The sequence below is a fragment of the Ascaphus truei genome, chromosome 22 (genome assembly GCF_040206685.1).
Source record: "Ascaphus truei isolate aAscTru1 chromosome 22, aAscTru1.hap1, whole genome shotgun sequence".
NCBI classification, from domain to species: domain Eukaryota; kingdom Metazoa; phylum Chordata; class Amphibia; order Anura; family Ascaphidae; genus Ascaphus; species Ascaphus truei.
In genome coordinates this window covers 6,590,025-6,599,433 of record NC_134504.1, presented here as the reverse complement: position 1 = coordinate 6,599,433, position 9,409 = coordinate 6,590,025, and the positions used below count along the sequence as shown (strand labels likewise).

The window sequence follows — 9,409 nt, the reverse complement described above, 5'->3', positions numbered from 1 at the left end:
TTGTTCCTGGCGCCCGCCTTGTTCCTGCCGCCCGCCTTGTTCCTGCCGCCCGCCTTGTTCCTGCCGCCCGCCTTGTTCCTGCTGCCCGCCTTGTTCCTGCCGCCCCCCCTTATTAATGACATCGCTGTCCCTAATCCTGTTCCCCAAACCCTCCTAATAATGCGTGTTCCCTGTCCCTATCACTGCTACTTGTATGAGTTTAGGGAGCGCTGTTCCTGTAGAGCAAGGGTGGCCAAGTCAAGTCCTGTAGGGCCACACAGGCCTGGCATTGGGGAGATCCCTGCTTCAGCACAGGTGGCTCAGACTGACTGAGCCACCTGTGCTGAAGCAGGGATATCCTTAAAACCTGACTTGTTGGTGCCTCTCTTGGACAGGAGTTTTAGCCCGCCTTGGCATAGAGGAACATGCAGGTCTTCTAGTCTAATGCAGGCTCTGTGAGCTGTCTGGGCTGAAGAGCTGACGCTCGGCTCGTGGCATGTGACTCCCACGCCCCGCGGAGACACCGCGTGTTTGCTGAGGCAGCATTGCTGTATGAGGAAGTGATGACACATGTCGTTTGAGGGCACACGTGACACGCTTACCGCGGGAGTACAAGCGGTGAGGGAGGACGCCACACTGACCCCTCACCCCGATGCGCTGGGTCGCGTGCCCCTCTGGCAGAGAAGTGGTTAATCGGCGTGTGTGCCCCTCTCTCTGCAGGTCGGCCTGGTGTACATGTTCAATCTGATAGTGGGCACAGGTGCCCTCACCATGCCCAAGGCCTTTGCCAACGCTGGCTGGCTGGTCAGCCTCATCCTGCTGATCTTCCTGGCGTTTATGAGGTGAGTAGGGTTGGCGTGTTGTTTCCGGGCCCTATAGCGCGGTGGGAGGGGCCAATGTGAAACCCTGCGGGGGGGGTGTCTGTCTGACACACAGGAGATCATGGCACGTAGATATATACACACACTCACTCCTCACTCACTCCTCACTCACTCTCACTCGCTCTCTCCTGGCTGGAGGCGTGCGTTCCCTGGCGGCTGGAGGCGCCTGTCCCCTAACGGCTGTGTGCGCAGCGCCCCCCCTGGCAGCTTTGTGAATGTGCTCTCCTCTTAGTTACATGACGACGACCTTTGTGGTAGAAGCAATGGCTGCTGCTAACGCTCAGCTGCGCTGGAAGCGATGGGAGAAGGAGGAGGTGGTGAGTCCTGAGACCCTGACCTTCGACCCTGCCATGTCACCCCCCCCCCCCCCGCGGTGACCTCTCACACCTGTAGGAGTGACCCGTGTGACCTGCCTCGTCTTCTCTTCCGCAGGATGAAGGCTCCGACCACGAGGACCAGACTCCGGACGAATACGAACGGTCAGAGATCCGGCCCATCCTTTCTGTGCGTGAGTAACCCGGCGCAGGGGGAGGAGCCGCAATTTATCCACGTCGTGTTTTACAGCCACGGGGGTTAACCCCGAGACCCTAATGATGGGTATATACCCACTCTCTCATAACGTGTGTTGCGTGTTGGCAGGACATACACCCACTCTCTCATGACGTGTGCGTTGCGTGTTTCGTGTTGGTAGGACATACACCCACTCTCTCATAATGCGTGTGTGTTGTGTGTGTGTTGCGTGTTTTCGTGTTGGCAGCACATACACCCACTCTCTCATGACGTGTGCGTTGCGTGTTTCGTGTTGGCAGGACAGATACCCACTCTCTCATAACGTGTGCGTTGCGTGTTTCAGAGCGTCGCGGGTTAGCCGACCCATTTGAAATCGTGGAGCGTGTGGAGATGGGACAGATGGCGTCTTTGTTCTTTAATAAAGGTACGCGGACCCCCCCCCCCCCCCCCCCCCCTCCCCACCCCTCTTCCCTAGCACAGACACGCGTGTACAGGCGTCCGAACCCACGTGTAACCCACAGTGCTCTGTATGGTTGGGCCTGTAATCCCGCTCTCGGCCAGCAGAGGGGGCCTTGACTCCAGACTCCTACGAAGCCGCTGCTCACAGATTAACCCCCTTCACCCCTGGAGCAGCGCACTGGCCCCCCAAGCCTATACTCCTCTGCCCTGCGCTGCACTAAACCGGCTCCGGAACTGGTCAATATAGGCTCCGACGTCCCAACCTGTGACCGCTCCTCCTCAGACCCCTGTAAAGCTCAGTAGTGCCGCGGTGTGTGTACCCTGGAGGTGGCTGCACCGCCCGTCCCCACCACTCCCGTTCTCTCTCCACAGTCGGCATCAACCTGTTTTATTTCTGCATCATCATATATCTGTACGGGGACCTCGCTATATACGCGGCGGCCGTGCCCATCTCCCTGGTGCAGGTCACATGGTGAGTGACGCTCGGGGGGGGGGGGGGTGAGGGAGAACACCCTAAAATCCGTCAGACAAGGTCTTTTGGGAGGTACAGCCGCCCCCTTGTCCTGTTCAGAGGTGGGAGTGGGGCCTGATTGGGGGTGGCCTGGATGGGGGGGGTGGGGGGCCTAGCAGGAGTGGAACCATGTGACCTTTTTGTGGCTCCTCCCCCAGCTTCTCCGCGAACGGCTCATGCGGCGAGCACGGGGGGGTGCGGAACGACACGGAGCCGTGCTGGGGGTCCGTCCGACGCATCGACGCATACAGGATCTACCTGGTGAGCCGCACCCTACACTGACGCAGAGTATCTGTTCGCACTTCCAGGCCCTGACATGTCCCTTCTGCCTCCCGGGTTGGCTGTTTATCCGCCGAGGGACAGCAGGCCGCGGCCGTCTGGCCCTGAGGTAGGGGGGAGGGCACGGGGGTTAGGGTTTTTAGGGCGAGGGGGGTTAGGGTTTTTAGGGCGAGGGGGGTTAGGGTTTTTAGGGCGAGGGGGGGTTAGGGTTTTTAGGGCGAGGGGGTTAGGGTCTTTAGGGCGAGGGGGGTTAAGGTCTTTAGGGCGAGGGGGGTTAGGGTCTTTAGGGCGAGGGGGGGTTAGGGTCTTTAGGGCGAGGGGGGTTATGGTCTTTAGGGCAAGGGGGGTTAGGGTCTTTAGGGCGAGGGGGGTTAGGGTCTTTAGGGCGAGGGGGGTTGGGGTCTTTAGGGCGAGGGGGGTTAGGGTCTTTAGGGCGAGGGGGAGCTCCGGGGAGCGTGTCTTCCCTGCCTCAACTCGGTGGCAAAGAGGTATACACTCACACCTGGCCTCGTGCTTTTACATGCGTGTTTCTGTATCCCGGGCCGGGTTACATGCGTGTTTCTGCATCCTGGGGCGCGTTACGTGCGTGTTTCTACAAACCTGTGCGGGTTAAATGCATCTTGCTGTGTCACGCGTGTTTCTGTGTTGCAGGCCGTGTCACACGCGTGTTTCTGTGTTGCAGGCCGTGTCACACGCGTGTTTCTGTGTTGCAGGCCCGTGTCACACGCGTGTCTCTGTGTTGCAGGCCGTGTCACACGTGTGTTTCTGTGTTGCAGGCCGTGTCACACGCGTGTCTCTGTGTTGCAGGCCGTGTTGCAGGCCGTGTCACACGCGTGTCTGTGTGTTGCAGGCCGTGTTGCAGGCCGTGTCACACGCGTGTCTCTGTGTTGCAGGCCGTGTCACGCGCGTCTCTGTGTTGCAGGCCGTGTCACGCGCGTGTCTCTGTGTTGCAGGCCGTGTCACGCGCGTGTCTCTGTGTTGCAGGCCGTGTCACGCGCGTGTCTCTGTGTTGCAGGCCGTGTCACGCGCGTGTCTCTGTGTTGCAGGCCGTGTCACGCGCGTGTCTGTGTTGCAGGCCGTGTCACGCGCGTGTCTCTGTGTTGCAGGCCGTGTCACGCGCGTGTCTGTGTTGCAGGCCGTGTCACGCGCGTGTCTCTGTGTTGCAGGCCGTGTTACGCGCGTGTCTCTGTGTTGCAGGCCGTGTCACGCGCGTGTTTCTGTGTTGCAGGCCTTGTCACGCGCGTGTTTCTGTGTTGCAGGCCGTGTCACGCGCGTGTTTCTGTGTTGCAGGCCGTGTCACGCGCGTGTTTCTGTGTTGCAGGCCTTGTCACGCGCGTGTTTCTGTGTTGCAGGCCGTGTCACGCGCGTGTTTCTGTGTTGCAGACCGTGTCACGCGCGTGTTTCTGTGTTGCAGGCCCTGTCACGCGCGTGTTTCTGTGTTGCAGGCACTGTCACGCGCGTGTTTCTGTGTTGCAGGCCCTGTCACGCGCGTGTTTCTGTGTTGCAGGCCCTGTCACGCGCGTGTTTCTGTGTTGCAGGCCCTGTCACGCGCGTGTTTCTGTGTTGCAGGCCCTGTCACGCGCGTGTTTCTGTGTTGCAGGCCCTGTCACACGCGTGTTTCTGTGTTGCAGGCCCTGTCACACGCGTGTTTCTGCGTTGCAGGCCCTGTCACACGCGTGTTTCTGTGTTGCAGGCCCTGTCACACGCGTGTCTCTGTGTTGCACTCCCTGTCACACGCGTGTCTCTGTGTTGCACTCCCTGTCACACGCGTGTCTCTGTGTTGCACTCCCTGTCACACGCGTGTCTCTGTGTTGCAGGCCGTGTCACACGCGTGTTTCTGTGTTGCAGGCTGTGTCACACGCGTGTTTCTGTGTTGCAGGCCGTGTCACACGCGTGTTTCTGTGTTGCAGGCCGTGTTCACGCTGTTCCTCGGTCCTTTCACTTTCTTCAACGTGCAGAAGACCAAATATCTCCAGATCGCGACGTCGCTGATGAGATGGATTGGTGAGTCTTTGGGACCACGTGTGTCCCCCCCGCCCCCCTCCTGCAGGGGTCCCGTGCCCCCCCCCCCTCCTGCAGGGGTCCCGTGTCTCCCCCCCTCCTGCAGGGGTCCCGTGTCCCCCCCCCCCCTCCTGCAGGGGTCCCGTGTTCCCCCCCCCCCTCCTGCAGGGGTCCCGTGTCCCCCCCCCCCTCCTGCAGGGGTCCCGTGTCCCCCCCCCCACCTCCTAAAGGGCTCGCGTGTCCCGTGTCCCCACCTCTTCTGGCTGTGTCTTAATTCACATGTCTCAGGTCTGCAACCCTGCCCTTCCCCATTATCTCTTGGCATGCACTACTTCCACTGCGGCCAGGGATTCTGGGTAATGACGGCATGCAAATGAGCCCAGTGTGTCACTCTTTACTTCTCATCCATTTTAACACGGATCCCCTATAAGCGTCTGCCTGCCGCATAACACAGCGTCTCAGCACAGCCCCCCCACCCCCCCGCGCGCAGAAACCAGATAACGTCCTAATGTCCCGGAGCAATGCGCGTGCCCCCCGCGTGCGCAATGCGCGTGCCCCCCACGTGCGTGCGCACACACTTGCGGGGGAGGGGGGAGCTGCCGTATCACCGGGCCTGTCCCCGGAGTCCGGCCTCCTCCTGGCTGTGATTTATCGCCGGGGTAATGGCTTCTTACAGCTTCGCCGCCACTTTCTTCTCCTCCGAGACACGGCCATAAATCCTGGAGACAAAACGTTTAACTCCCGAGTGCCTGGCGGAGAGAGGAGGAACCCCCGGCCGCGTGTAACCCCTTCCCTGCCAGAGCCTCCTCGCCGCGTGTAACCCCTTCCCTGCCAGAGCCCCGGCCGCGTGTAACCCCTTCCCTGCCAGAGCCGCCCCGGCCGCGTGTAACCCCTTCCCTGCCAGAGCCCCGGCCGCGTGTAACCCCTTCCCTGCCAGAGCCTCCTCGGCCGCGTGTAACCCCTTCCCTGCCAGAGCCCCGGCCGCGTGTAACCCCTTCCCTGCCAGAGCCTCCTCGGCCGCGTGTAACCCCTTGCCTGCCAGAGCCTCCTCGCCGTGTGTAACCCCTTCCCTGCCAGAGCCCCGGCCGCCGCGTGTAACCCCTTCCCTGCCAGAGCCGCCCCGGCCGCCGCGTGTAACCCCTTCCCTGCCAGAGCCGCCCCGGCCGCGTGTAACCCCTTCCCTGCCAGAGCCGCCCCGGCCGCGTGTAACCCCTTCCCTGCCAGAGCCCCGGCCGCGTGTAACCCCTTCCCTGCCAGAGCCTCCTCGGCCGCGTGTAACCCCTTCCCTGCCAGAGCCTCCTCGGCCGCGTGTAACCCCTTCCCTGCCAGAGCCTCCTCGGCCACGTGTAACCCCTTGCCTGCCAGAGCCTCCTCGGCCACGTGTAACCCCTTGCCTGCCAGAGCCTCCTCGGCCACGTGTAACCCCTTCCCTGCCAGAGCCTTCTCGCCGCGTGTAACCCCTTCCCTGCCAGAGCCTCCTCGCCGTGTGTAACCCCTTGCCTGCCAGAGCCTCCTCGGCCACGTGTAACCCCTTGCCTGCCAGAGCCTCCTCGGCCGCGTGTAACCCCTTCCCTGCCAGAGCCTCCTTGCCGCGTTTAACCCCTTCCCTGCTGGAGCCCCACAGCGCGTCGACGTGTAACCGCTTCCTCTGTGCCTCTCTCCCCTGCAGCTTTCAGCATCATGATCGTGCTGGCGCTGGTGCGCATCGGGGCGGGCGAGGGGGCAGGGCACCCTCCGCTGGCGCAGCCCTCGGGGGTCCGCAACCTGTTTGGCGTGTGCGTGTACTCGTTCATGTGCCAGCACTCTCTGCCCTCGCTGCTCACCCCCCGTGTCCCGGAAGAAGCACCTGACCGGCCTGGTGCTGCTCGACTACAGCCTGGTCCTGGCCTTCTACAGCCTGCTCTGCTTCACCGCCATCTTCTGCTTCAGCTCGGGGGCCCTGATGGACATGTACACCCTGAACTTCAGCGGCTGCGGCCCCCTGGCCCCGCCGGCCCTCGGCTACTTCCTGGGCCTCTTCCCCGTCTTCACCATCAGCACCAACTTCCCCATCATCGCCGTCACCCTGCGCAACAACTGGAAGACGCTCTTCCACCGCGAGGGCGGCACGTACCCGTGGCTGGTGGACCGCGTGGTCTTCCCCTTGATCACGCTGGCGCCCCCCGTGCTGGTGGCGTTCTGCACCCACGACCTGGAGTCCCTGGTGGGCATCACCGGGGCGTACGCGGGCAACGGCATCCAGTACGTGATCCCGGCGTTCCTGGTGCTGTGCAGCCGCAAGGAGGCCGGGCTGGTGCTGGGGCCGGGGGTGGGGAACAAGCACCGCTCGCCGTTCCGGCAGGCCGGCTGGGCCTGGTTCGTGCTGCTCTGGGCCCTCTCCTGCCTCATCTATGTGACGGCAAACATCATCCTGACCGATGTCAGCCCGTGACGACGTGACCGTGCCGAGCCACGCCCGTCGCTGCCCTGTGCAGGTCGCAGGAGCTTGTGGTGGGTGCAGGGACACGGAGGACCCTGTTGCCCATGCGCCTCGCCCACCCCCTGTCCTATGTCGGGTGGCTGGTCCCATTCTCGCTGGGGATCAGGGTGCCCTCGTCTTTCCGGTGACCGTGTGCCCGCTTGCAGGGCTGGCGGGGGAGAACCTAGTGAGATGATCCCGCTGCACAGGATCCGGCGCTACGATAGCGCGGCGTCCGGCAGAGCCCGCCTCTCTCGCCGTGCCTTGCCCGCTGTCAGACACGGAGCTGTGCCACGCTGGCACCGCCCAGCATGTGCGTGTCTCGGATTCTGCGGGTGTCTCGTCACCTTGGTCATCCTGAGACTAGAAGACTAGCCCAGTGGGGGTGCCTTGTGCAGGGGGGGGGGGGGGCGCGCGGTGGTGCTATGTGCCCAGGGGGCAGACTGGCACACTCTGTTCTGTACCTGCAGATGTTTGCACACACACACAATAAAACGTAGCCATTAGTGTGTGTGTGTCTGTGTGTGTCTCCCATTACAGAGCCTGAACACGTCCCTTCCCCCATCCCTCCCCCCAATATCTCAGCACGCGCCCGGCACACGCTGATTACAGACGCTGCTCGCCCTGATTAGATTCCTGCTCCCACCTCTGCGGCCCCCCACCCGGGAGCAGAGCTGATTGATGACCCCTTTATCCTCAGCTCTGATTAAATGTTTACATGATGCAGGTTTGTGTGTGCGCTCCTGTGACTGACTAACACTGTGCGTGTGTGACTGACGGGAACGCTGCGCTATTAGCGAGGGTCGGGGGTCCTTACAATGCATCTGATCTCAGACACGCTATTAGAGAGGGTTGGGGTTCCTTACAATGCATCTGATTTCAGACGCGCTATTAGAGAGGGTCGGGGTTCCTTACAATGTATCTGATCTCAGGCGCGCTATTAGAGAGGGTCGGGGTTCCTTACAATGCATCTGATCTCAGGCGCGCTATTAGAGAGGGTTGGGGTTCCTTACAATGCATCTGATCTCGGACACGCTATTAGAGAGGGATGGGGTTCCTTACAATACATCTGATCTCAGACGCGCTATTAGAGAGGGTCGGGGTTCCTTACAATGCATCTGATCTCAGGCGTGCTATTAGAGAGGGTTGGGGTTCCTTACAATGCATCTGATCTCAGACACGCTATTAGAGAGGGTTGGGGGTCCTTACAATGCATCTGATCTCAGACGTGCTATTAGAGAGGGTTGGTGTTCCTTACAATGCATCTGATCTCAGACGCGCTATTAGAGAGGGTCGGGGTTCCTTACAATGCATCTGATCTCAGGCGCGCTATTAGAGAGGGTCGGGGTTCCTTACAATGCATCTGATCTCAGACGCGCTATTAGAGAGGGTTGGGGTTCCTTACAATGCATCTGATCTCAGACGCGCTATTAGAGAGGGTTGGGGGTCCTTACAATGCATCTGATCTCAGACGCGCTATTAGAGAGGGTTGGGGGTCCTTACAATGCATCTGATCTCAGACGCGCTATTAGAGAGGGTTGGGGTTCCTTACAATGCATCTGATCTCAGACGCGCTATTAGAGAGGGTTGGGGTTCCTTACAATGCATCTGATCTGAGACGCGCTATTAGAGAGGGTTGGGGGTCCTTACAATGCATCTGATCTCAGACGCGCTATTAGAGAGGGCTGCGGTTCCTTACATTGCACAGTGTCACTGTTACCGCCGGTATCACTAGTACACCGTGCTACTTTGTGTTACTACACAAGCCTGTGTATAGTGGCGTGTAGATGCCTGCTCCGCGTCGGCGCACACACGTGTTCGGGGCCGGGAGGTAGGAGCAGCACAGCGCGTGGTGATCACATCCTGAGCATGCAAGATTACAGGGGACTAATTTCTCTTTATATCTCTGACAGGGAATCACAGACAGGTCCCTGCTGCTCCCTGCGTCCCTCACTCCGTCTCTGTCACACGCTGTCTCACAAGTATTTCCATCCCGCACTCCGTCTCTGTCACCATCTCTCCTACTTCACCTTCCTCTCTGTTTGTGTCTGTCTCTGTTTGATGAACCATGGAAGGCAGCACAAGAAGCTGCTCAGTCAGACACACACACACACACACACACGTGAGGGGTCCCTCAGTCTGACAGTGACACACACACACACGGGAGAGGGGCTCCCTCAGACAGTGACACACACAAGGTTCCCTCAGTCTGTGTCACACACACACACACAGGATAGGGGCTCCCTCAGTCTGTCTGTGTCACACACACGCACAAGGTTCCCTCAGTCTGTGTCACACACACACACAGGAGAGGGGCTCCCTCAGTCTGTC

The 9,409-nt window shown here is 60.6% G+C and overlaps 1 protein-coding gene across 1 annotated transcript; it reads left to right on the top strand.

The window, feature by feature from the left end:
- The first annotated feature begins 680 nt into the window (after positions 1-680).
- On the top strand, positions 681-7,914 carry SLC38A12 (solute carrier family 38 member 12). The gene is given in 9 exon segments (XM_075579810.1): positions 681-821; positions 1,093-1,177; positions 1,293-1,368; positions 1,714-1,794; positions 2,202-2,301; positions 2,499-2,601; positions 4,530-4,623; positions 6,290-6,444; positions 6,446-7,914. Coding segments are annotated over 9 exon segments (1,407 nt in total). The 5' UTR covers positions 681-714; the 3' UTR covers positions 7,052-7,914.
- Positions 7,915-9,409: the final 1,495 nt, after the last annotated feature.